At 37.3% G+C, this 26,960-nt stretch overlaps 1 protein-coding gene across 11 annotated transcripts in view; it reads right to left on the bottom strand.

Moving 5' to 3' along the window:
• EYA4 (EYA transcriptional coactivator and phosphatase 4) overlaps positions 1-26,960 on the bottom strand; it is a 311,548-nt gene that overhangs the window by 127,377 nt on the left and 157,211 nt on the right. For all 11 annotated transcript variants that reach the window (XM_015074333.3, XM_027056851.2, XM_053222227.1 and 8 more), the window contains exon 3: positions 2,533-2,582. In XM_015074333.3, coding sequence (XP_014929819.1) covers positions 2,533-2,582 — 50 coding nt within the window. The remainder of the gene's footprint in view (positions 1-2,532; positions 2,583-26,960) is intronic.

Raw genomic sequence — 26,960 nt, forward strand, 5'->3', positions numbered from 1 at the left:
CATTTTATGCTGATGCAGTATTTCATTTGGAGCTCAGTTCTTTACTTTAGATTTGTTTACAGTAGAATTATCTAGCCCCAGGCTTTAAATCTCAATCTGTATCAATCTCTCTCTCTCCTTTCTCTCGGTCTCTCTCTGTTTCTCTGTCTCTTTCTCTCTCTCACACATACACACAGGAGAGGGAGAGACAGAAAGAGAATACAGAAAGGTTTGTGGTTCCTAATAAGCACAAAAGAATGTGTCATATATGTATATTGCTAAAGCAACGCTGCCTAGTGTCTGTAATAAAGACATTTTGGTATGTGTGTGTGTGGGTTTTAATAGGTGATAAAAAGTGAACTTCAGTACATGTATATAATAAATACTATTTTTGGCATTCTTGGATTTGTTGACTATTCGGTAAGTTACTGTAGCCTGTGCAGAATGATATTTTGCATATTTTTATTCTCTTGGTGTTCCATCACTGCGTTAACTAAGTGCCAGTTTTGGTACTCCAATACCTCATACCCATGAACAAATACAGAATTCAAGAATAGTCATGTCTGTATGTTACGGACGTTTCTAGGGTGTGGAAATTGTCTCCTGCACCAGAAGTTAGGAGAGGAGACCAGTCAAGATCAAAATGTGTAGGCAACCTTGAACCAGTAAATGATCCTCAGTCATCTTGAAGGTATTTTAGTAAGTAAGGACTGCTTGTTTGATTTTCATGTTAAAAGCTTTCGAGTCATTAGATACTGCTTTGCCTAATTTTACCTATTTATATTACAAATCGGGAAACTTTTTAGAAGCAGCTAATTTGTGGCAACCACTTCCTTGTTTCCAGGAAGTACAGATAGCTTTCAATTAATATACATTATACATTATATTTTATATGCTAATATAATAATTATATTATAAAATAATATGTGTAAATAGTGTTTTAAAAATAACCCTTATTTACCTTAAAAACAATATTGTACTTTTAAGGCCTTATAAGCCAGGATTTGACAGATAAAAAAAAAAAAAAAAAAAAAAGAATGATCTAATTCTGGTTTAAATACACTGAGCTACAAATTCTGATTTTCCTCTGTTACTGAAAACAATTGTGAAGAAAATCAGTTTGGTGGCTTTCTGCTTATTTAAAACTTATCTTAGCATAACACGAGGTCCAAAAATCCTGAGTGGACTTATGGGTAAAACATTTTAATATGAAATATTAAGAAGGATGATGATATTGCTGTTTTTTTCCTACTAAGCCTTAAGATCAGCTTTGCAAAAATTATCTAATTACTTAAATAACAAGCCCTAGGTAGGTCACTCAGGAAGGTCAGCAAAATGACTAGAAAGGAAATGCTCACAAAGTTGAGTTTGGGCCTTTCTCTCTCTCCATGAGCCCTGGAATTACTCTGCTCTGTAGGAAAAACTGGAATGGTTCATCCATTTCTTCAGGCTCCAACAAGGTAAAACTCTTTGGTTATATTTTGATCCCTAATTATAAAGGACAAAGGTCAAAATGCCAAAGAACACATGTCAAAAAGTCCTCTATCCTGTTATGTACTCTTGATGGTCCAGAAGAAAAGACCGTTTATAACCATTTTAATATAATAGGTCTAGGAATTAATTATAGGAATATCACACTGCATAAAACAGAGCTAGTGTTACTCAAACTGAAAAGGTACTGTACATAATATATACTGGTTCTCCAAAAAGAATATACGGTGGCCATTAACTTTTTACCTACATCTGTCCTGCTGTATTAGAGCAATAAAATCACTACTTACATCATGCATTGAAGCAAGTAGGACAAAATAAATGAGACCCGTCTCACTATTAAATACAAATTTCTTGACGCAATAAGCTAGTTTATATCATCAATATCGTATTCTGGATATGTTTATTATTGTACTGGTACCTACAATACTTTTCTTTCTCCATTTAACATTCAAGCCTGGATTTGAAGTGAACACGTGTAGGCCTGAAAACATCTGTTGGGTATCTGAACCAAACACACAGACAATTACACGGTGCTAAATTCCTGTAGGCAATGGTCTGAGCACTTTGTTGCATCATTTCTACAGGCTCCAAATAACCAAAAAGAGAATGCCAAGTCGATTTTGATTTTTCCAATTTGAGAGCATTCTCAAAATCTAGCAGTGTTTTATTGAAAAAAAATATTGTAGTTCTACTGGTAAACACAGATTTTTTTAAAGCTGTGGAATCTCTGGAAGAATTTCAGATGTGAAAATACATTATAAGAAAAGATAAGAAAGAAAAAGGAAGCTGAACTCAAATAATGAATGTGAAGGGACAGTGTTTTCCAGTGTTTCTAGAGCCGTCTCTACTATTGTTCTTTAAAGGTGACTTCAATCAGAATCCTTTTTATTCATGTTACGATTAATGGTACCCTTGCCAATATGAAATGTAGCTTGCATAAAGAAAAGTTCTTTGGACCTCAATGCTTCAAATCACAGTTGCATCTGGAGTATAACATCTGACTAGTTCTCCAAAATTGCCATTTCCCTTACTGGAGTCTTGACTTCTATCTTACAGTACCTGGAATTCTGAGGTTCTGAAGCATCTGATTCTGTGCACGTTTTCTTTACCTGTAAGAAAAGAAAAGAGCGCGAGTTATTTTCCTGTGAAAATACAACTTCCCCGCTCAGGTTCGTACACTTGTTAAAGTGGACACAGCCCTGCCCACCGAGATCTCCATAGAATAATCTCCACATTTTACAAGGGCAGCATGCGGGGCTAAATAGTGTAGTTCATTATTATCCCACGATCAGCTGCCAACGGCACTTCCCTCGACTCCATAAGTATGTAAAATGTTCAGTCAAAATGGCTTGGGACTAGCTTAACTAGGAACAAAGAAACCAAAGAACCAGGTTTCCCACTTAGGAACAAGAAAGCCATACTGTTCTCAATTCACTGAGAAATGTTTTTCCAATTGATATCACTTCTGTCCCCTACCACAGTGCACAATAATAAACACCAGCTTCTGGGGCAAAGTATGGTGTTAGCTAAAACATTCACATATTAATTTTCATTTTCTCAATCCAGTGGCTGTATGTTTTCTATATTTCTCAGCATATCAATTAAGTTCCAGCATTGCTCACAGACTTCTCACATATAGTTGCAGTATATTTTGCAGGCTATATTTCAACTTTGCGGTTTTTAGCCCACAAAAGGTAAAGAACGAAAATGACTTTTGCTTCCAGGACTTGCTACCCATTTCTGGACAACAGTGGGTGCTACATTCTCTAAAAGAGGGTAAAGCAAAAATCCATGGTCTTTCATAATTTAACTTCAAGCACAGATATTTTATTCAACTACTATGGACTTCACGGTATATTATATGCAAAGTAGACTCTATTTCAAAAATTTTTTTGCTTTCATTGCTAAGCCAAGGCATGTTCATGATCTGGGAAATCAATTCTTTTTCTTGCTTGATTAACCACGCTCTCTTTTGCATCCTGTGTACACATTTACACAATATGAAACTAAAATCGTTGAGCAAAGAGGTTATCCTTCCTTTCCTATCACATAACATTTTCTATGCTCTTGACACGGAACTCAGCACCATGAGGTAAAGAAATGCTTTCAAGATTAATTAAAGAAGAGTTAAAAAAAGGAATACTTTTCTTAAAATATAAAATTTACTATGAAACCCACATAAAGTCTTATGTCCACTAAAACTTGTCGAAACAATTTTTTTTTTTAAAGGGAAGGCCACCAGAACAAAAAAGCCTTTATTTCCCACTGGTTCCTTCCCATGATTCCTCACCAGAAACTACACGAGTTGTCCAGGGAGTATGCAGAAATCACCTCAAAGTCAATGTTATTTTCCTCAAGACTATGCTGACTGGACTTTGCACCTGGCTGAAGAAGTTCCAGACCATCCTAGCGAACTACACATACACTCCCAAGAGTCAGAACCAGATGACTTCCTGTAGTTTAATAAACAAAGAATTTTTTTTTAATACCCATGGCTTTCTAAGACCACGTTCTCCAAATAATTAACCATACAGTTCTGACGTTTTAAAATTTATCCTCAAAGTGGTAATTATAACGGCAGGGAACACATCTACTGATTACTTACTATCTAGTACCCACTGAGTCTCAGATTCAGAGCTAACAATACATATGTGATGAAAGACTGAAGTACATACAGACGGTCTTTGTCAATACATACTGTTACAGCTGTAAATTCCACAAAGTGATTTTTTTTTCAGGTTTCATTCATTTGTTCCTGGTCAAATGGGGGAAGAGTTAATACTCGGAATCCTGCCGTGTGAAACGTCTATGCAGTGTTAGAACTGCAGTATGAAAGGTCTACACAGTGCTATGGGTGCTCACAGAACAATCTACCCCAGCCAAAGGAAGATGGGGACAGTAACGATGGAAGTGACTTCTCAACTGAGTCCTAAAAGATAACGTCTTCCAAGACTGTTTGGAGAAAGATATTTCAACATCATGGGATATGCCAGAGGCATCCTATTATAAAGACCTTATATATGGCAAAGAATTCAGAATTTAATCTTTGAATTGAACACTTCTAAAAGAATACGTTTTAGAGATGATGTAGAAGATAGTGTGGAAGGGGGACAAGATGAGGGCTGAAGAGACTAATGCAACAGGAGAGAAAGTTTAAGTTCTATGAAAACAGTGATGGCATTGACCTTGCACATCACTACATCCCTCGCCTTGAGCAGACGCTCCCTGTTATGGTCTGAATGCTTGTGTCCCCCCCACCCAGAATGCATATGTTGAAATCGCAACCCCCTGGGATGAAGTGGGGCTTTTGGGAGGTACTTAGGTCATCAGGGTGGAGCCTTTATGAATGGGATTGATGCTCTCATGAAGGAGACCCCACAGAGCTCCCTAACCTTTCCACCATGTGTGGACAAAGTGAGAAAGCACTGGCTGTGAACCACAAAAGCAGGCTGTCACCACATGACCATGCTAGTACCTTGTTCTTAGACCGCCAGCACCCAAAACGGACAGAAATAAGTTTCTGTTGTTTATAAACTACCCAGTCTGTGGTATATTTTGTTATGGCAGCTCAAATGGACTCACACACTCCCCAAATCCTGGCTTACTAAGTGGATCACATTCAATCCACTGGTGAGAGATGGTGAAGACCTAAATTGAGAGCCATGAGGACAGACTTGAGAGGATGTTTCTGGCAGATATTTCTGAGACAGAATTGACAAAATCCGGTTACTGATTGAAGCAAAGTAGAAAGAAGAACATGATCTCATCTTTTAACCTGGCCTTGAAAAGACATTTTAATAATGCCAAAGAACAACAAAGATGTTAACTTGTAACTTTTGTTAAATACTTCAAAACCCTGTTATTTCTGAACCGATAGAGAAAAAAGTTAAATGAATCATTAAAAAACTTACGTCTATTGTGTCTTGATCACAGAACTAGGGGGAAAAGAGATAGTTTTATCTAAACATGAACACACTCTCCCATCTGAGAGATCAACAACGCTTCATTAAATGGTGGCTGCTAAAGTAGATACGCTATTGGAGAAATATCCTTACAAAATCTATTCTGTCGCCAAGATCACCAATTTAGTTTTGAATTTGTTCCTGAACAAAGTTGAAACAAGGAGGCCAAGAAATGAGGCAGAATTTCATGCCCATTATTTAAATCCAAATCCTAGTTTTCATAAGACACACAAGGAGGTGGGCAAAAACATGCCAAGAAGAAAAAAATGAATAGTGTTAAATGCATTTAATAGGCTGCACTAATGTGAATTTTAACCCTACTTAACATTATGAAAGTACATGCAGAATCAAAGCGAAATGAAAAAAGAATTACAAGTTTATTTTAAGAAAATAACTATTTAGTATGTAATTAACATAAAAATATCAAAACACTAACTTTTTAGGATGAATGAATGAATAACAGCTAAAAGTTCTAAATTTTTATTATATATGAGGCACAATGCTTAGCTAGATACTATTTTTCCCCAGTTCATAGAGGATACCACTGAGAACCAGAAAGGTTAACCTGCAAGCAAGCTGTGTAGTAAACTTCAAATCCAGATATATGAAGGCATTTTAATCAGTACGCTAAGAACCTAAAATTCATAAATATACAACCTAAAACGTTTAAAATGAAGTTCAAAACATCTTGCTATTTACAAGTTCAATTTTTACTAATTCATAATAATGATAATCGCTGCCATTTATTAAGCAATTATTTTTTTTTTCTACTCACTACGCTGGACTATGTATATGTGTAATCTCATTTAATCTATGAAGACAGGTATGATGGGCACATCATTAGTGTTCACAAATGAGAACACGAAGGGCTCAAAGAGGTTAAACCACCTGTCCAATGTCCCACAGCTAGCACTAACAGGGGTGGAATTAGAACTGAAGCCTATACATCAAGCCTTTCTCTCTCTCCTAGGCCAGATGTGCCACTTGTTTTTATTAGGTGTTTTAAAAACTGAGAGTTGAAACTAACATCCCATGGAAAAATGTTTAAAGAGCCTACTAGTTATCTCTGAAATACGGTAACCGTTGAAGGAATCTTTTAAACTGGACTACTGAAGTTACCTGTTTTTACCAAGCACTGGTAACATTTCAAGTCCATATATGCGAAGTGAAATGGAGTTTTGAAGAAATTATCCAAATACCTCTAGCACCTAGCCATGTTACCAATACCCCACCCACTGCAAAAAAGGGCTACCGTGAGAAACGACCTTTGTGCTTTTGTTGGTGTTTTTCGTCTGAAATAAACAGGATCTGTTCATTCAACAGAGCTTTCCTGAATGCCTTGGGTATTCTAGGTACCGCTGTAGGCATGGAGATGAACCAGACCTGAGTAGTCCAACAGAGCAGCCACTAGCCACGTGTGGCTTTTTTTTTTTTAAGTTTATTTATTTTGAGAGACAGAGAGAGAGAAAGAGAGACAGAAAACGTGACCGGGGGTAAGGGGGCAGAGAGAGGGGGAGAGAGAGAATCCTCTGCAGGCGACATGGGGCTTGATTTCACGAACCCGTGAGGTCCTGACCTGAGCTGAATCAAGCATCAGATGCTTCACCGAGTGAGCCACCCAGGCACCCCTATGTGTGGCTATTTAGAACCTGTAAGGAACCTAGTGTAAACTAAGATGTGCTGTAAATATAAAAGGCACACAGGATTTCAAAGAGTCAGCAAGAAAAACATGTAAAATATCTCAATATTTTTATATTGAGAAATGAAATATTTGAGATATAAGAGGTTAATAAAATAATTTCCCTTGTTTCTATTTTTCGAATGCAGCTACTAGAGAATTTAAAATACATATACAGCTTACACCCTATTTCTGTTGAATAAAACTGACTCAGACCAACAAAAACCTGCCTGGTGATCATGCATTCTAATGGGGAAGACATTCAGTACATCTGTAAACAAGTAAACAAAGAATATAATGTCAGAGCTAAGTGCCAAGAGAAAATAAGGCAGAATAAAGGAATAGAGAACACTGGTCAATAATATTACCTTAGTTAGAAAATCATAAAAGTAGTTCTAATTCACAATACCATTCATCCTTCAAGTTTTTTAAGGCGGTATGTATATAAGTAACATAAATTGTACTTTTTAAATGAATTATAAAGAATGTAGGATTTGTTGAGAGAGTAATCAATATTCCCAACGTCTGGAAAATATATGTAGAATGTATCACATATAGAATGTTTTGCATCATGATTATCATATTCAAGTATAAAAATCACCTTAAATTTTTAAACATTTTCTAGCCACTAGGTGCTTTGAGAAGGTTACAATCTTTTCAAGAGAAACAGAATTAACTCATTTAAAAAAAATTGCAAAGAAGAACAAGTTTCTTTTATCCTATCCATCATCTTCTAAACAGCTGGAACCAATTATTCCAATTATTTTCTACTTAATCTTGCTATTTATAAATCCTGAAACATTAAAGATAATAAAAAAAAATAAAACATGGAATAATGGATGATGACATTTTCAAAAGACCTCTTCTATAACTTCATTTTGTTTGGAAATGAACTTTAATGACTAAGTCTTAGGATATATTATACAGTGATAATAAAGGATCAGTTCTGCAATTATACTCCAATAATTTCATCCAAAGATGAAAATTTCAGAGATGAAAGTTTGCTGATGTAATGAACTCATTACGCATATTTTTATGGGTGGTATATAAGACAATCTTTATTTCTTCACTGAACTGTGTAGGAAATATAACGTAAATTAGATTTACATGCAGTATGTTTAAGGAAAAAAATGGATTAAAAGATAGAAAAATAAAATTTGTTTTCCAAATGCAAATTATACTATAGATCATTGCATGGAAATTCTTTGTGAACACAGAAAGTGACACAGGATTATTGTCAACCACAAAAATTCAGGTTGCCAACTTTGGTTGTATTTCAAATATAAATACTCTAAATGCAAAAGTGACTTCTGTTCATAAGTAAACAATATTTGTACAAATACTGTAAAGTATCAATGCCGAGAGTCTGTACACTTTATAAAATGTATTTTTTTATGACTGGATTGGATAAAGTTGTAAATAGTTGCCTAATAAAGAAGTATAGGTATCTAACCTCACTTCCTTTACATTCTGACTTAGTGAAAATAAGAAGCTTCCTGAAATATCAACTGTTATGTGTCACTTTTCATTATTTTCTAATACTTAGAAGTTGGAATATCTGAATTCCAAATTACATAATGGAATGAAAAGGTATTTTCTTATAATTATTCCAGCTGTATCCTAGGAATGTAACTTATGTTTTCATTAAACACATTTTATTTATTTTTATTTATTTTTTAATGTTTATTTATTTTTGACAGAGGGAGAGACAGAGTGTGAGCGGGGGAGGGGCAGAGAGAGAGGGAGACACAGAATCCAAAGCAGGCTCCAGGCTCTGACCTGTTAGCACAGTGCCTGATGTGGGGCTCGAACTCAAGAACTACGAGACCATGACTTGAGCTGAAGTCAGATGCCCAACCAACTGAGCCACCCAGGCGCCTTCATTAAATACGTTTTAATTAGATGACCCTTTTTAAAATGTTTAATTTTTTTCACTTAGTTGAACCAGCTGACATTGAGTTTGAAGGGTTTCTTCAGATCATCTTATTCTCAAGTTAGTAGCATTAAATAAATATGAATTAAAATTTGTCCTTTTTAAAATTTTACTCCAGAATGCACACAGTAACAAAACTGACAAAATAGAAAAGTAGGTATATGAATTAACTTTTAAAAATTGAGCCAAAATAATAATAGTTGGAGTATTCAACAAAATATATAATTTTTACTATGGAGGCTTTGCCAAAAATTATTCTAATATTTATTTACTTGGAATAGTCAAACAGAATATATGTTCACTTTGTAAATATAATATTTACAAGTTAATACCACTCTAGAACTTAGCATGGGATGTACACTTTAATGAGATAATCTATGATTATTTGTGCTGCAGAGTAAATGTAATTTATGTTGAGAAGATAAGCATAGAATTGCTATTCTAATAGTCCCATACAGATACAAACTTAGACATTATCTAAACCAGCTTCAAGTAAAATGTCTTCACATTCTTCAACCGGACTTATTCTACATTTTTATACAGGTTACAATTCATTTTTTGACTTCTAAAAACTTAAAGTATAAGAAAAACTTTGGAAAACAAAGTTGTCACATAGAGTTTTTAAAAAATATACCTGTTTTTATATGCCCATACAAATTGAGAGATTTTGAAATGAAATGAAATGAAATGAAATGAAATGAAATGAAATGAAATGAAATGAAATGAAATGCCATTTGCCAAATAGTGGCCAAAACATCAATGGCTTGGAGACAGATTTTATAAAAATCTAATTATGAAATAATCTAAATCTACTTTTTATAAAGTGTCATTCTTTCTCAGAAACAAAAACTTTGCTGCTCTAAAATTCATAGATTTCTGAAATCATTTTCATGGAGTTAGGAAAGTTTCTTTACTCTTCCCTTTTCTTAGTAAATCCCCTTTCAACCTCTTTATCATTGCTTCCCCAAGTTCTCCCCTGTAACACCAACTATCATTTCCCCAAAGACCACACTATTTATTACAAAAGTGAGTGAAGTCTACTACAAAACTGGAAGTCTATATCCACCTCAGTTCAAAGAAAAACTGCCATATCCTTTTTTTAAATGCTATACATAGATAAAGTACAAAGAAACAATTGAATATTCCATTTTTAACTGCAACAGTAAACAAAATAAACACATACACTAAGAATAGGAGGGTTAGAAGGTTAAGAAGTAAAAATCCACAACCAAAAACCTGAAGTAGAAATTATTTTACCCCTCTAGTATTGGACTGTCATGGGCAAGATTTCACTTGATTTCTGGCCTTGAAAGCAGGGGGCCTTCCAGGACCCAGGTTTGGGGGAGGGAGGTTATACAAAATCACCCACCAGGGAGGAATTATATTTAAAAGTAAAAAAATCTTATGGGCTATAACTCTTCATCAACTACAACTGTCACAATAGTATTCACATTATTTGAGAGTTCACTGCAAGGTTGGATAGATTTAAAAAGCAACTTAGTAACAATGACTCAGGGAAACAAAGCATAATTATATATGTACAACACAGAAATATTAAATCAAATGTCAAACCTCATATGCTTTTAGAGTTTGGAAGCACATTTTCTCCTTAATTATGCCATAGTCCTTTGTCACCTGCCATAAACTCTACATACACTGTATGAAATACCCAGGAAAATTTCAAACTCCTTCTAAAGGTATGTTTTTTGATTATTACCCAATAGGGACTATATCAAAGGTAACAAAGTACTTAAAATGCCACAAAAGGAACCATAAGATGCCTTAACGTATCAGGTTACAGCACATATGAAAGTTTTTTCCCCTCCAGGTTTGGAAACAAGACTAGATTGATTGTTCAACGATGATACTTTGCCTAAATATGATAGATGAGTCTTAAAAGGGAATTTTTTGTCTTACAAACGTTGATTATAAACATCTAAGAGATATTTACCCATAGATCAATCTTGGTCTCCTCTATACATTTTGTTTACATGTTTCTTTGCAGTCATGGGTGTCACAAGGCAGATAGTATTAAAACAACAAAAAGGCAAAGTAGAATTATCAATTCCAAACCAAGAACTAGTAATCAACGAGCATAACGTTAATTTGGTAGAAGCCACTGCAATCGAATTCAAATTGCTGACTCTATGGTACATTTTCTCAATAAGCCAGGATAGAACAATTCTACTGATATTAAATATAAAAATCTTAGCTTTAGATTTCCCTCTGTTCAAGATTTATGAATTCACACAAATAATGCTTTAAAAATAATCTTAGAATTCACCCTATTTCCCTAGATGGAGAAGTCTTGCTAATGTTTTTGGCAATGTCTTCTACATCTTTCTGCGGTCATTCCCCACCCCCCACCCTTTTCTTAGATATTGGAATGTTTTGGCCACAAGGTTAAGAAACACTTCCCCATTTATCATGACCTGCCAAGCACATCAGGCCCCTAGACAACGCAGCCCTTTACCACTTAACAAATTCAGCTCATCTTAGCCATGAAACTTCAAAAGAATTTGGCCACAGGCATAGATTAGCTATCATTTGTTTTGCAGCATAAATATCAATCATTGTGTAACACACTCTAGTGCACCTAACGTCATCTGCCCGTTAAGTATAGCTGATAACTAACCTTTTCGACTTGAATGATAACTAACATAGAGATAATCCAGTTTATTGATATATAATTGTAGAATAGATAGGCAATCATTTTAGTAAAAGCTTCTGTTAAAATCTTAGTTTGAAACGTATAAACTCTAAAAGACATTTTGAGTTAGTACATAAAGACTTTCCTAATATGCCCAAAGGTATCATAATAACTTAAAGAAAATTGATGCAACCTTTAACTTTAAAAACAGATTAATAGATAGAACATATGCAATAAAATGTTAAAGGCAATTTTAAATTGAACAGCATATATCTGTAAATTAATTTTAAGATTAATGCACGCATGAGGTAAATATACATCTTGCACAGTATATTGATAAAGAGTTCTATTTTCAAATTGTGTAAATTTTAAATTCTTGATCTCCTATAAAATGAAAACATTTTTTATAAAGAGAAAATCTTGGGATGTTGGCATCAAGCTTTTTATTTTTTACTTAAACTGTATACACTAATAAAAAAAATATACTGTGTGGCATGATTCATTTTAATCATATATTTTTTACAACATTTTGGCAACGTTTTTCAGTTTTGAAATTGAAAGTAGTTTTCTATTAAAGCCATCTTGTATAACCATTTTTATAAAAAGCTTATAAATCACCTTTCCTTAAGTTTTAATCTTAAAATGAAATTCCTCCTTAGCAGAATTCATAAAACACAGACTGTAACATAATTTCCACACTGAAAAACACAAATTATGTGATTTCTGTCTGAGTAGATTTTCTATCGAATTAAATGAACATTTTAATTACTTGCAGGCTAAGAGCATGAGACAAAACAGTTTCGTGTGAAACATATTTCACACGTACAAATATGTGATAAGAAATATTCTCATTAACTGTGTAATTTCAAATAAAAACTAAGCAATTTATTGTAAGTCTTTTTTAAATGTAGAAGTTCATGCCTTAGATGGAAGTGAAATTTAGTCAGGTAACTTCACAACTTCTGTGGTCTTAAATATTAATGTATCATAAGGAATGGAGAACAATCTATGGTCTCAAAGTAAAATGGAACCACACCGTGGTTAAACTCAAGGGTTAAAGAGGAAAGGAATTATAGATTAGGGCTATCTGTAGTGAAGGTCTCATTCTAGGTAAACCTAATAAATAATTGAAATGTACTTACGATTTTTTCCTCTTTGACCTCAATTAAAATGGCTCTGTGAGAGCAGGTTCTAAGGACAATTTATCCTGGTTTCCTCAATACACACTTATGAAGTCATCTGGCTTTTGTATTTCTTCAACAGCTGTATTACCTTCAAAATTGGCTTGCACCATTTCCCCAAAGCAAAATGTAAGTCTGCCCTGGACACACACAACCACCTTCCTTCTGCGGGTGGCTGCGAGCTTGAAAAGTCAGATCGTGTAATTTTCAAAATTTTAACAACAGTAATTTTATAAAGGACTTAAGAGGAAGAGAGAGAAAAATCAAAGTAGAGATTTTTTAAATTGCCTTTTCTCTGTTGTCCTTTTGCTCTCTCTCCCTCCCCCCTGCCCTCCCTCTCTCCTTCTCCTCCTTCTCCTTCTCCTCTCCCTGAGAAGTTATAACACAAAGCATTATAGATTATTGGTATCTGTTTCTGTCGCCATTTTGGTAAGTAATAGTTTAGTAGTGTAGAAAATTTTGGTGAAAAACGAACACTCAAAAGGCAAACTAAGGTAGGATAACATCATTGTTCAATTAGACGGGGTTTCAGAAAATAGTTACTGCAATCAAGAAAAGAAGCAGGAAACCGGATAGCGTGGACTGATGCTCAGTAGACCCTGGAAACCAAACTGGAAAACTTATTGGCTGTGATAATTCATTCTCTCTTTCTTCAAACAGGTTCCCTAAACAATCTAACTCTGGCAGTAAATCAGGGGCCACAGACACGTGGAGGACATTTTCTCCTCCTGAATTGTGTTTTTCTCACAAGAATAATAAAACAGGACTAACAGAGCAAGGCTTTCCTCAGTGGTCTTGAGTGAAAGAATTCTTTTAGATTTCGGAAGGATGGTGACAATTTACCCACATTTTAGTCCCTTGATGCAGCAGACACAGCAATTCACGCTCTTTCTTCATGAGATTCGAAGACACAAAAATATATGTAAATAATCTAAACCAAAGCACACCAAATGCTTCCACATCAAGGTTCTAAATCAAAGTATCTCCTCAGCTGCACATCCAAATGAAGGTAAAACCAACTAGAAACTTAAGATTTTTTTTTTAAAGAAGTTAAAATTAAACCTGATTTTACTAGTAGTGTTTTAGGGAAAAAAGCAGAAAACAAAATCCCATACAGAAAAATATTTGCTCTCTTAAAAAATACAAAAACCTGTATCGTCGACATGACTACATCTGAAATCTAATGAAAAATCCAAATTCAGCATACAATTTCAAAACAAAAATAATTATCCAGAAAAAAATGGCCGTTCCTCTAAATAGATGGTATTAAATTTTTTAAAAATCCTACATCATCCACCTATAAGGGAAACTCCTCAAAGTCAACTAGTAACGTTTTCTCATGAAATCTCATCTATTAATTATCAATTACTGCTTCGCCTGCATTTCTCCCAGCATTAACAAAACGTAATTAAGTTTCAAGTAGTAAAAATAAAACATATTTAAAAGTTTCAGCATGTACAGATTAGGGATTTTCTCTATATTGATCTGCTTGCTCAATTTTATGTATATTTCTTCTATCATCCTTATGCTAAAACTGAGAAAAATCCAAATTACTGTAATTAACATTTTTCTCTGAGATAGAACTGCCTATACTTACACGGATGGCTTACCACATAATATAATAGCAGTTATAATGTTTCAATCAAAAGCTAAACACAACTTACCTCATTTAAAGTCCCCAAACCTGAAACTAAATCCAGTTTTACTTGGAAGTAAGGTGTGTGTGTGTGTGTGTGTGTGTGTGTGTGTGTGTGTGTGAAGTTCAACAGCCAGTAAATTCCACTCTCCAGTGTGAGTAGAATGAAACCCGTTTGGAGGATTACACAATACTCTGAAAGGCTTACAGTCTCTAACCAACATCCAGGTAGCCTTAAAAACACCTTGCTCTGGAATGAACCCTTCTGGCTCCAGAGGCAGTGCAGTTATTCAGGGTAACTAGGAGGACACCTGGTGAGTAAACACTCCTGGCTCCAGCCGATGGCTTTCCACGCCCTTCTGTTTATGGTAAGATGACGTACCATCACAGGTCACCCCCATGGACAGTGCCCGTCTCTCAGTGGGCACAGATGAGAAGTACAGTATTGATTCTGACTCCCAGGCCGCCAAGCTGCAATCCTTGTGACCATTCAAAGCCCACTGGTATAGCTACTCGAAAAGTTAAATCCCTGTGCTAAGTTTTCTAAAAGCAAATTTTACTTTAATTTCTTTTAAAGCAAAATATTTCAGGAAAAGAAATGCCTCATGACAAGTTAAGCACTGGTACTCATTAAAATAAGGATTAAATGAAGACTGGTACTCAATGTCCCAAACCCAACATTTTTGGTTTGTTCATTTTTGGGTTTTTGTTTTTTGGTTTTTGGTTTTTGGTTTTTTTAGATGAGGAAGAAGTCCTGTAAATTTTTACTTTCATTATTACATTTCTCCAGGAAGTACAACATTTTCTTCTTCCCTTACACACAAGTATGTTGACAAAGTGGGAAAATAATTACAGGTATTTTTATGTAATTCATTTTTTATGTATTTTTATGTAAGGTATGGGAAGGGCTGATCACAATTATAAATATTCATACAGAGGTTATCATTTTATGTAAAATGTCTTCTAAAATAAAGCCATTTATGTTTAAAAGGAAGAGATATATTAAGTTCTAATAAAATGAAAAGACAGCTAAATTCAAGAGATAAAGATAATGCAATTAAGTCCATTCTCTGGCACTGAAACTCCCTTTGTAATTAAAAAAAAAAAAAAGAATTGTCTTCTTTAAAGAAAACAATGTTATGAAACTTTCATCTCTTCACCCTTTAAAAATGTATCTCGCCGATCTCGAAAGACTAAGCTCATTTGGTAAGTTCCTCCTACAATATTTCAATTTGGCATTTACAGGCATTATGGGAATTACCGCCTCCAATTTATCTACATAATTCTGGGATGATTTCTTCCATTTTTCTCCATCTTTACAGCGGGGCTCAAAATGATACACTGAGGCAAAGGGCTCAAGATAGAGACCGACAGCCGACGAATAAACAGCTCAATCTGAGTGGTTCGTAGGGCCAGTATTTCTTGCAGTCGTTTTCGTTTTCAAGGGAGGAATTGAGTGAAAAGCCATTACCTACTTCAGGTTTGGGCAGCAGTGCGGAAACCCCAGTGCCCTCAGGAACTGAGGACGGCGCTGTCTTCCCACGGTGCTGGCTGCTCTCGCTGCAGTGGCTGAGAAACTGGAGAAGCATAAGCAATCCACCTGCAGCACTGGTTCAGCCCAGGTTTTGATGCCACTACAGTATTTACTTGACACAGAGCTGACTGGGCCTTATTAGAGTTCATAAAAGGCGCTGATTAGGGGCCCCTGGGTGGCTCAGTCGGTCCAGCGTCCGACTTCAGCTCAGGGCATGATCTCACGGTTCGTGGGTTCGAGCCCCGCGTCGGGCTCTGTGCTGACAGCTTGGAGCCTGTTTTGGATTCTGTGTCCCTCGCTCTCTGCCCCTGACCCACGCATGCTCTGTCTGTCTGTCTCTCTCTCAAAAATAAATAAACATTACAAAAATTACAATAAATAAATAAAATGTGCTGAGTACTTATTTTAGAGGCCCCGTTTTGACAGATTCAGTTCTTTGTTCCCAGTATGGTTGGATCAATGAAAGTAATGTCATCTTTGCAGCCAGTGCTTAAGTAGTTTAGAGCTTCTTGAGTATTGTGGCATATATTAGAGTTTTCAATCTCCACGGAATATGCTTCTGAAATGACCGCTCTCTTAACTCTCTTAAGGGCCTGTAGTCATTTGGTATTTTCTGAAGTCTGAAGAACACAAGAAACGTTCATTGAAGCAAAATCTGTGTCTGTTCTTGTTACAAGAGAGACCCAATGAACCACGGCTAAAGCCCTAAGAAGGACAAAATAAGTTCTTCGTGAATTAAAGAAGGCTGGCTCGATAGGGGGCAGTGAGAAAGGGTTCAATTAGCAACTTTTGATGAAAACTTTATAAATAAGGGAACTACAAACATGAAAAAAAAGTGTCATTTGTAGTTACAACTCCTTTTTTTTTTTTTTTTTTTTTAAGTAGGCTCTGTGCCCAGCGTGGAGCCCTATGCAGGGCTTGAACTCACGACCCTGAGAGATCAAGACCAGAGCTGAGATGGAGAATCAGATGCTTAAACGGAATGAGCCACGCAGGCGCCCTTGCAACGCTTAAAGAGTACAAATAGTTACAATCTTTCTGATGAAAAATGTAATCTTTATCTCAGCTTACATTAAGGCATCAAAGTGTTCCTAGAATCATAAAAGCAAATGGTATACCATTACTTTACATTGTTTAAACTGAGGAGGGAAATTACATTGATGGGTTTTTAATAACATTTATGAACAGAGATTGTTGAGATGCTCTTCCATCCCCAATGCACCTCTACCAAGTAGTTAAAGGAACTGGAACAAAGAGACAAACCAATCTTTCTAAGCATCCATCCCCCCTCCCGTGAAGCAAAGATTTCCATCGCAGAGTGTCAATGGTATAGTAGCTATTTTTTCAATGTGAACCACCTATTTTTGAGACTTTATCTATCCATTATACTTCGTTTAATAATTGTTTTCATTACCCACAGTTAAAATCAAGCAGATAGCTGTCAATCAATGCAATTATTATGAAATACCCTGTAGGTACAAAGGAATTAATAAAATAGCCCAAATCAAAGGAACTAGAGATCTTTAAAAGCCAGTAGAGCCTTCTCATGGGTAAATATTTGGTTTCCCTTTTATTTTAAAATATTGAAAATGGCGCTTCGATCTCCAACGACTACCTTTCAGTGACTTAAAGGGCAATCGGTGAGGACCTGTCCCATGTTCTGATAAACGTGAAACTATCAGGAACCACTGACAGTCAACGCATTACCACAGTGACTGGCACAGTGCTCCTGCCGCACTGCTATTTAACGCACGGATATCTTTCAAAGTTATATGTAGAATGAGATTAAGATTAGTCAGTGATAACAACCCTTAGGTTTGGCAGAAATCACACTAATGTTTTTTTTAAATCTAGAAAATAGATTGGGGACTGCCACTTAATGGAGTGCATTCTTCACATTTGAAATGTGAATACTCGCTCTCCATAAAATCTTAGCACAGGGCAGGTGTTTCTGGGCTCCCTGTTCTTTATTTCTTCCCCATTCAATGGCATCATGTTTTGTACATCGTCTAGTAATCTATCAAACACCTCCCTCTCCAAAGTTATAAAATATCTCCCGGTCCTTTTATAACATTTCTCTTCATTAATATCTAATTCAATATAAGACAGCTTTATGAGAAGTTCCAAGAAAACATGTTAAAAATCAAGGGATAAAACAGAGCCAACATGGGGAAACAAAATAAAAACAAAACAAAACCAAAAGTGCAATCATATAATTCTGACAACAACTGAAAAATCATAGAGAGAGAAAAGAAAAACAATTTAGAATGTCTGTAGGTATGATAAATTCCCAAATTGCTGGTTTGAAAAAGCCCATATGGAATCAAAACTAAACAGCCACCACAAACTATAACTACTTCCTTAGCTAGGTCACTGATGTGGTATCTACATTGGAATATAGAATCCAATATCTAGGAGTCTATTTTAAAACAAACAGTAAATTATGTCCATGCCATTGTAGAACAAATGCCAAATAATAATCAATGCAGTAATTATATTTGCCATTTGATTAATCTTCTTTCTTTTTCTGTTAAGGCTATCAACCTCCACTATATTCAAGAGCCAAGTGGGTAGTTTCGAGTGAAGCTAGTCAAGTGGAGGTTGGGCTATTGGCAAAGCGCATGGCCTTCCCTAAACCGTTCAAATTCTGTACTTCCTCCCTAGACAATCACTCACGCATTTTCAGGTCTTAAATGCCATCTGTATGCTGTAGATTCAAAAATTTTCGTCACCTCCTGAGATCCATCATCTGGCTTCCAAACTCTCATTCTCCTAATTTATATCTCTCTATAAAGATCTCACGGCCGTGTCAAACTTTTATATGCCCACTGCTAGTCTCTATTACTACTCTGCCAATCCTACCTTTACTGTCCCAAATTTTCCATATAAATAAAGCTGGAGTCACTGGGTCCTCCCTTTTCCTCAAACTCTGTATCTAAATTCACCTATGCAGCAGAATTAGACCAGCCTGAAGAACTAACCTCAACCCTGTTCCCCACAGTGTTAGACCAAATCAGCTGGACAAATTTCATAAACCATTGAAGTCAACCTTTAGAGAGCCAAGTGGCTTTATCCTTAAGTTTCTGTATTGACCTTCCCACCTAGTATTCAGACATCAATGAGTCCGACAAGAGGAACTCGAGGGCAAATCCGATATCCTTAATAACCCTGGCCAGTGACTGGAGACTGGGCTGAATACCACCAGGATCAAGGTGACAGTGCTCATTACTTCAGCTAAAATAGGAAATAAATTTCATACCACGTTTTCTAATTAAAGATAGAGATAATAAGGGCCCACAGGATACACATGAATAATGAGTCAGCTACCCCTCCATCAAACTTCTCTGAGTGACCAAGTGCAGCTTTATTTTGGATAGAGTTCCACATCTGGCAGGTATATGATCCATGGTCCTTAAATACTTGAATGTCTCTTATGGCATCCCTAACATAAAAGTTCTAAACAAAGTACAGTTCTAAGATATATACAAAGCCCCCAGAAAGAAAGTGGTTTTTCCAATACTGGGGGCCCCATCAGCTGGGGACACACAGGTGGGTGGTGCCTCCAGTGTGATTTCTAGGTCAGTTAGTAGGCCATAAGATTCCCAGTTGAGGGGCACCTGGGTGGCACAGTCAGTTAAGCGTCTGACTCTTGATCTCAGTTCAGGTCACGATCTCATGGTTCGTGGGTTCAAGCCCTGCCTGGGGCTCTATGCTGATGGTGCAGAGCCTGCTTGGGATTCTGTCTCTCCTTCTCTCTGCTCCTCCCCCACTGTGCTCAACGTAAATACATAAACTTAAAAATAAATAAATAAATAGATAAAAAAGATTCCCAGCTCAGCTTCAATAACTGAGTCTAGTTTTGGGGGCTAGTTATCTCAAACTCTGTTTATCCATACCACTAATTCGTGGCATTTATTTGTTGCATGTAGTGAACAATAGCTATGGAAATGATAGGGAAGACATCTAAATGTGTTCATATGTTTTTTTCATGGGGTAGAGGAGTTGGGCCACCTTCCGCTGTTGTTGATAAACTCCTTGGTCAGGTAAAGGGAAATGGTGCTCAAATCACGTCAGAGCCATCTGCCAGGGGACAGCAGAGCCAAAAGTCACTTAAATGCAAGGTGTTTCTAACAGTGTGGGGGAGCCACACTAGGGCAGTTTCCTTCAAGAGGAAGGTTCCAAGAATGGCTGTGAAAGACAAACAAAACCACTGATGTTTATTAAATCACTGTACTTCCCAGGTCTAAGGTTTTCTATCCAAAGATTCAGTCACCGCCTTTCTTTCTCTTATCACCATAAAATCATGTGTCATGTTCAAGTAGCTCCAATTTCACCTTTTTCTAATCATTCGCTACTTACACAGACCTTTCATCCAGAAAGGTCAAGAGCAAGAGGGCCAAGGCCATTTTTATAAAACTTACAGAGGCCCAAGAGGTCCACTCTATGGAGAATCAGCAAGTAGTTCACTCAATTAAGTGATCAATGTCATTATGAGCTAGGACGATTCAATCCAACAGGACATTTCAAGGGGCTGAACCAGATTAAGTCTGAATCCTCTCTTCCCCCTCTGACCAGGTTGCCACCCAAAGCGTGTACCAAAGAGGATGATCTGGGGTTGCTATCAGGGAAAAGAAAGACATCACATGTAGGAATGATCAGGATGATATCCCAAATCTTCAAAATACAAAGTTTGATATAACCTCTCACCCCTTCCATCCTCATCATAACTCAGGAAGTGAGCAAGAGACGATCCATAACTGGAGCCGGGTGGATTCAGTAACCAAAGTGTCTTACTAATAATGTATGTGGACCAGAGGAGGTCAGAGAGGAAGAGTTATAAATCTTTTGACTTAATTTTAAGGAGGCTGTTCCAGCATTCAACAATATAAAATGTTTGTGGATGAAGGGCACAGAGAAGGGCCACTGAATACCCTCCTATTGGTCTCGGCTTCTGTGACAGAAGAGGCACCACTGTCAGACTTATACAGATTAATTTCAAGGGCCACAATGGTGCAGCTATAGTTGGCTGATTGGAACAGAACAGCAAAGCCATAACCTGAAAACCTGTCAACAGCAGTGAGGTACCACTGACATCCCAAGAGGGGATCCAATGCAATCAATCTGTTAGGAACGGCAGGAGTAAACCACTATAAAATGTGTCTTCCTTCACTGAGACAAACAGGCCAACTGTTAGCAGGAGTTACAGTTTTCCATGCCAGTCACCTCCACATGGAAACACAGAGTGCTTTACCTCCCAGCAGTCTTTGGCCGTGGGTCTACTGCCTGTCTGGTACAGTAATGAATCGAGGCAGCAATGGCAAAAGTCTGGGTGCAAACGGAACCAGCAGCTCGATTCCAGTTGGTTCTTATCAGAGAATAGGCCCTTACCATAAACCTCTTCATGAATGACCCTGACAGATTAACCATTTCCATAGCCTGTGACCCCCAAGAGGGATGGTTTCAATCTGCCAGGTGGTAGTTTTTCAAGTGGCAAACCAAACAAATACATCATTGGCAACATTCCCAGAGACAGTAAATACATAAAAAAGATTGATCAAGGGGAGTATTGGCCAGTACTGTAAGAACTGCCTTGGATTCTGCACACCGAGCAGAGACAATATCCATTTTCATAGCTGACGATGAACCTGAATAGTCACAGCAGCCCAAACCTAACTGAATTCTATTTCAATTTAGCCCATCCATCAGTGAACAGGGCCCAGGCATTTAAAGGAACCTCCTGTGAGTCAGGAGATCAAGTTTTCCCTAAAGGGAGAGCTGCCACTTTTCCATGTGAGGTTAAGATGTTGCTGGTGTCAAGCTGGCTTCATTCCTGATAATACCATTGCCATGTGACAATCCAGACTTGCTGGGCCTTTCCTACCCTGTTACTCACTGAGTATGAACTGATATACTCCCGAGTGTGAATATCAGACTGAAGAGTTACAAGGCCTCCACAGGCCTTGTCTAACTCCAAAAAACTGTACCCGGTGTCTACATCTGGGATGTGGTACCACCCCATGGAGGTTGTTTCCTTTTGCAGAGGCTCCAAACAGCCAAGTCAAGGCGAACATGAAGCTCAAAAGAGGTCATTAGGGTTGTGGGGTCCCCAAAGTACTAGTGCCTCCGCACATACAGCTCTTTAAGATCAGAAGAATCCCCTCTAGATTTTATAAGCATTCACGGGATAATCATGTAGAATTCAGTAATGGATGTCACAACAAGAAGACACTGAATTGGCCCATGGGACCCACCAACAAAGGCTATTAGTTTCCTTCCCCTACTGCAAACCCTGCTCAAGCCACATGAGCTGAATTCAGGTATCCCTTACTTCCCTGGACGGATAGGTTGGTGCATTGGGCATTTGCATATAATATGGCTATAAAAGTTTAAGTTCCTCCTCTCCCCAGAGTTCCCCGCCCCCCCATGTTACATGTTTTTTTTTAACCCACATTTGGGTGGGTTAAGTAATTAATTTGGGTCCTCCAGGATAGGGCGAAACTTAGCCTCATCACTGTTTTGTTTTGTTTTGTTTTGTTTTTCATTGAAGAAGCTGAAATTGGGGTAGAGGGGTGGGGAGAGATCTCAGGGCACAGAGAAGAACAGCTCCATGTCAGTAAAATGAGATGCATTTAATTTCAGTTTTGACTGGCAGCAGGCTCAGGACTCAAGCAAATGAACATCTAATATTTTCAGTTTGTGCGACGCTCTGTATTGAGCAGCAAGAGTGTTCTCACTGAATTCATATCAGTTTGGGGAATCCCTACTTAGCAGCCATAACCACTCTGGCTGTGGCCAGGGCATCTGCTCAGACTTGATTTGCATAGGAGAGATTGTTTTTATTTAAAGAGTCCCTTTTAACCGAGGGCGTTTACTGCCTTATTATTGTGAGAACCTCTCTAAAGTGCTCTCCCTATTTTGACGTAAGAATGAAAAAAGGATGACTGCAGGGATGTGTCGAGATTTCTTGGGGTAGTTTCTCATTTCCCAACAGATCACCTTCATCAGAGCTCCAGGGCAGCAAATAGTCCCAGTACTAGTCAATACCTCATCGATGGTTCTCCACCGGAGCTTTTTGGGAAATCTCCCCAGGAGGGACAAAGTTCCCTTACAGCAGCCCAGACCTACTGCAAGAACTCTAAGACCTTTCACTGTTTCCTGATGGACGTAAGACGGACTACAGGGGAGATGAGACATAAAAGGACCGGGTCTTGCCATTTTACACAAGTTTTATACACCCCACACCTTCCTCTTTCAGGTGAACCACCAAAGTTCTAGTCATTTGCTTTGCTAGTGCCCATATGGCTTTGAATTTCCCTCCTTTCATGCTTCACCTATGAAGTTGTTAACTGTTGTCTGGGGAGGGTCAAAAACCTCCTCCAGACGGGGATGGGTCGCCGTACTACTTGTCACAATGGGTGAATCTGAAGCTCACACTGAGATTGGTGAGTAAGTCCCCATGCCTAGACTAGGGTTAGGGACAACCAGCGTACCTTTCAGGCAGCTGACTTTGAACCCACTTCCAGGTACTTGGATTACAACCGCCTCTCTAATTCATCACCATTAACTGGCAATAAAATAGAGAACCGTTTATTCCCCAGATGACCAAATAAGCTGGTCAACGTGTTCACTAATAATGTCCATGGATTTCTTTCCAGTCCTATTAATTGCCCATGAAGTCCTTATCCTTTCTCTTTCATAAAGCCATATCTCTATCAGTATCCCTACATCATCACTAAAACTGCCAAAAATTATGAAGGATCTGGAGTTTTACTCTATTTACAAGCTAATAAGTTAGCCTGTCACAATTTCACAGAGGCAGAGAGAATATACAAGACTTCTGGGTCAGATTTTAAGGACTTTATTACTCACGGCAATAGGGGAAGCCAGAATATCTGCATTTTCTTGTGACAGTTCCTGAGTTCCAATTTCTACAGGGTGATATGACATTCGCACACACAATGGGTTGCATTACAGCAAAACAACACAGAGCTTAGGGAACCCAAATCTTTTATTATGGTCAGCAAACGTGCTGCCCTTTGCTACAGAGGAATGTGTTTTATTTTATAGGCAAATATTCCCAAAGTAAAATCAACTCTGCAATTAGAAATAATTATACATCCCTGCCTGGTCTACTGAGACAACAAAATGTTGGGAGACACACAGTTTCACTCCCAGACATCATTAATGCCTCAACTATCTAACCCTGAAACCTCACAACTTCTTCTATCAGGAAAAGACGAAACAAGGACCAAACAAGGGTCAAAAATTGCTTCCTAACAGTCAGAAAAAATATTAAAGTCTATACACATGCATTCCTGAAACTATATTAAACTTTTTTTTTTTTTTTTTTTTTTTTTTTTAGGTGGGGAGAGAGGGGCAGAGAAAGAGAGAGAGAAAGAGAGAGAGACTGAATCTTAAGAAGGCTCCAGTCAGTGAGAGGCCAGTATGGGGCTTGGGATCATGCCTCAGCTAAAATTAAGAGTTGGATACTCAATTGACTGAGCCACCCAGGTGCCCTCTTGGACACCTGTTAACAGGACAGTTCAACGGACTCTTACTCAGAGGCTATTTACTACTACTTTGTACATGCCTAAGAAACTAAATATGCTAATTTCTATATTGTAGCTCCTTAACAAATTTAAAAGAAAGGGAAAAGAATAGCTGACATAGAGTGAGAAAAGTAACTCAACCCCAAAGAAAACAGAAAATTATGAACCCAATAGAAGAATCCAAAAGGCATTCACATAAGAACAACCAGCCTTCCATACTCCAACGGCCTCTTAGGGTTTCAGTTCATTAACTGATTGCACTATGATGACCTTGGTCATCAGGAAAATATGAAAATGTTCAGCCAGGAGATTTTCACAGGACAAGGTGTCAGAGACTAGAACTTTCATCTAAACGACTGGCAAAGTAACCTTGGGTAAGTCATCCTCCTTAACTCACAGTGTCTATATTTGTCAAACTAACAAAAGCAAAAACAAAACAACAAAAAAAACAATGTCTTACCTACATTGCCGTGAGCTATCTTCTACAATGTCCTTTATAAGCGGTACAGGACTCTAAATCTTGGGTCAGACAATTCTTCTCCATGAAACTGTACTCCAGTCGCCATGGATTTCTGTCATTTTCTTGAAAGCCAGAAGGTCCTTTTTCCTACCAAGGCCTCTCATCCATGTGTCCAGTGCCTGGAATCCCCTCCCCCCCATTCTGTAAGTCTGGCGGTCTCTCACCCTTCAGATCTCAGCTTAAATTTCACTTTCTCAGAGAGAAAAAGGTCTCGGAGAGACCTTTCTTGATCACTCAATCTAAAACAGTTTTGCCCTGTTCATTCTTGTAGCCCTTTCTCATTTTCCTTCTTTGTGCTTATCATAATTTGTATGTGTTTGTTTGTTTTTACCTAATTCCTGTCTCCCTATTAGGTCACAGATTTCGCAAAAACCGGACCCATGTTTTTCCTTCAGTTTATATACAAGGCCTAGCAGAACGCACAGCATAGAATAGCACTCTACAAAATTTTAACAACTGAATGAATGAATATGTCAATATAAGGCCATAGTATCTGTGCATTTTAAGAAGCTAATATAAGTGAAATTATTTTTGGAAAAAGGCCCAATCAAAATAGTTCAACTAGAGAAGCATTTGGCACTTTAAATAGGCAGAACCTAGGGTATCTGAAAAAAACAACTCCTTTCCACTGTGAGTTACAAGTAGCATAAATAGGACTCTGTACATGCATTTTCCAGTGGAAAAAAAGAGTTTTTAAGAATCACCTACTCATGATCTCATTTGATCTTGTGAGACAGTTATTATCTTAATTCTACAAGGAAGGATCATTGAAAATTCAGATATTTAGCAACTTCCTCGTGGTCACAATAATAATAATCAAATTCAAATTCAAGTCCTTTGATACAAGTCCAGTACCCCCTCCAGGGCACTGTGCTACCTCTGCTTTAAAGGGAAGGCTCTGGTCAAAGGATGAAATACAAACATTTTGGTTTCTTACTATCAAATTAGTTTCAGACCAGTGACTTTTGCTGTGTTGAAGCAAGAGCTTCAATAAAATTAACAGTGAATCAACAGAAGCTATGAAGTTATCAGTGGGGTTCACCTTCAGGTTTGTTTTACCTTTAACATTTGCTTTAATTCAAACCATATGTAAAGGAAAATATTATGGAGTAGCAAGACTTAGTAATACTTCAGGCAAACTGGGCTCTACTGATATGTGTATAAAATATACATAATATGTGTGTGTGTACATACACACACACATATAACTATCGGTCCTGAATATAATATATAAATACATAATAAATATGTTATATAGATATGATATACACATTATTGTCCCCCAAATATCAATAAGCCATACCATAGTATGAAATCTATGCCCCAAGCAAAACTATCAAAAAGACGCCTTTACTCTCTCCTTAATTACAAAACAAACAACCAACAACCCCAATGATGAAGAGCCCCATCTTGTGTGAAGGCATCGTCAGAGAAAGATGTGTTAATAAGAAAACAGCTGCTTCTGTTAAATACAGAGAACAAACTGAGGGTTGATTTGGGGGGGAGGTAGAGGGGAAAACGGGTGATGGGCATTGAGGAGGGCACTTGTGGAGATGAGCACTGAGTGTGGTACGTAAGCGATGAATCACGGGAATCTACCCCCAAAACCAAAAGCACACTGCATACGCTGTATGTTAGCCAATTTGACAATAAATTATATTTAAAACAATAATAAATAAATAGGAATTTCTATATATTTAGAAAAAAAAAGAAAACAGCTGATTCTGTGTAGTAGGCTCTCATGTCTTTGAAAACTACTGCAAAACAGTTTAGATTCTGGGGCATGACGTGGACAGGGGGATGTCTGGATTTACGTCAAATTCTGAAACGTATGGTGTAAGACA

The sequence above is a fragment of the Acinonyx jubatus genome, chromosome B2, assembly GCF_027475565.1.
Source record: "Acinonyx jubatus isolate Ajub_Pintada_27869175 chromosome B2, VMU_Ajub_asm_v1.0, whole genome shotgun sequence".
Taxonomy (NCBI): Eukaryota; Metazoa; Chordata; class Mammalia; order Carnivora; family Felidae; genus Acinonyx; species Acinonyx jubatus.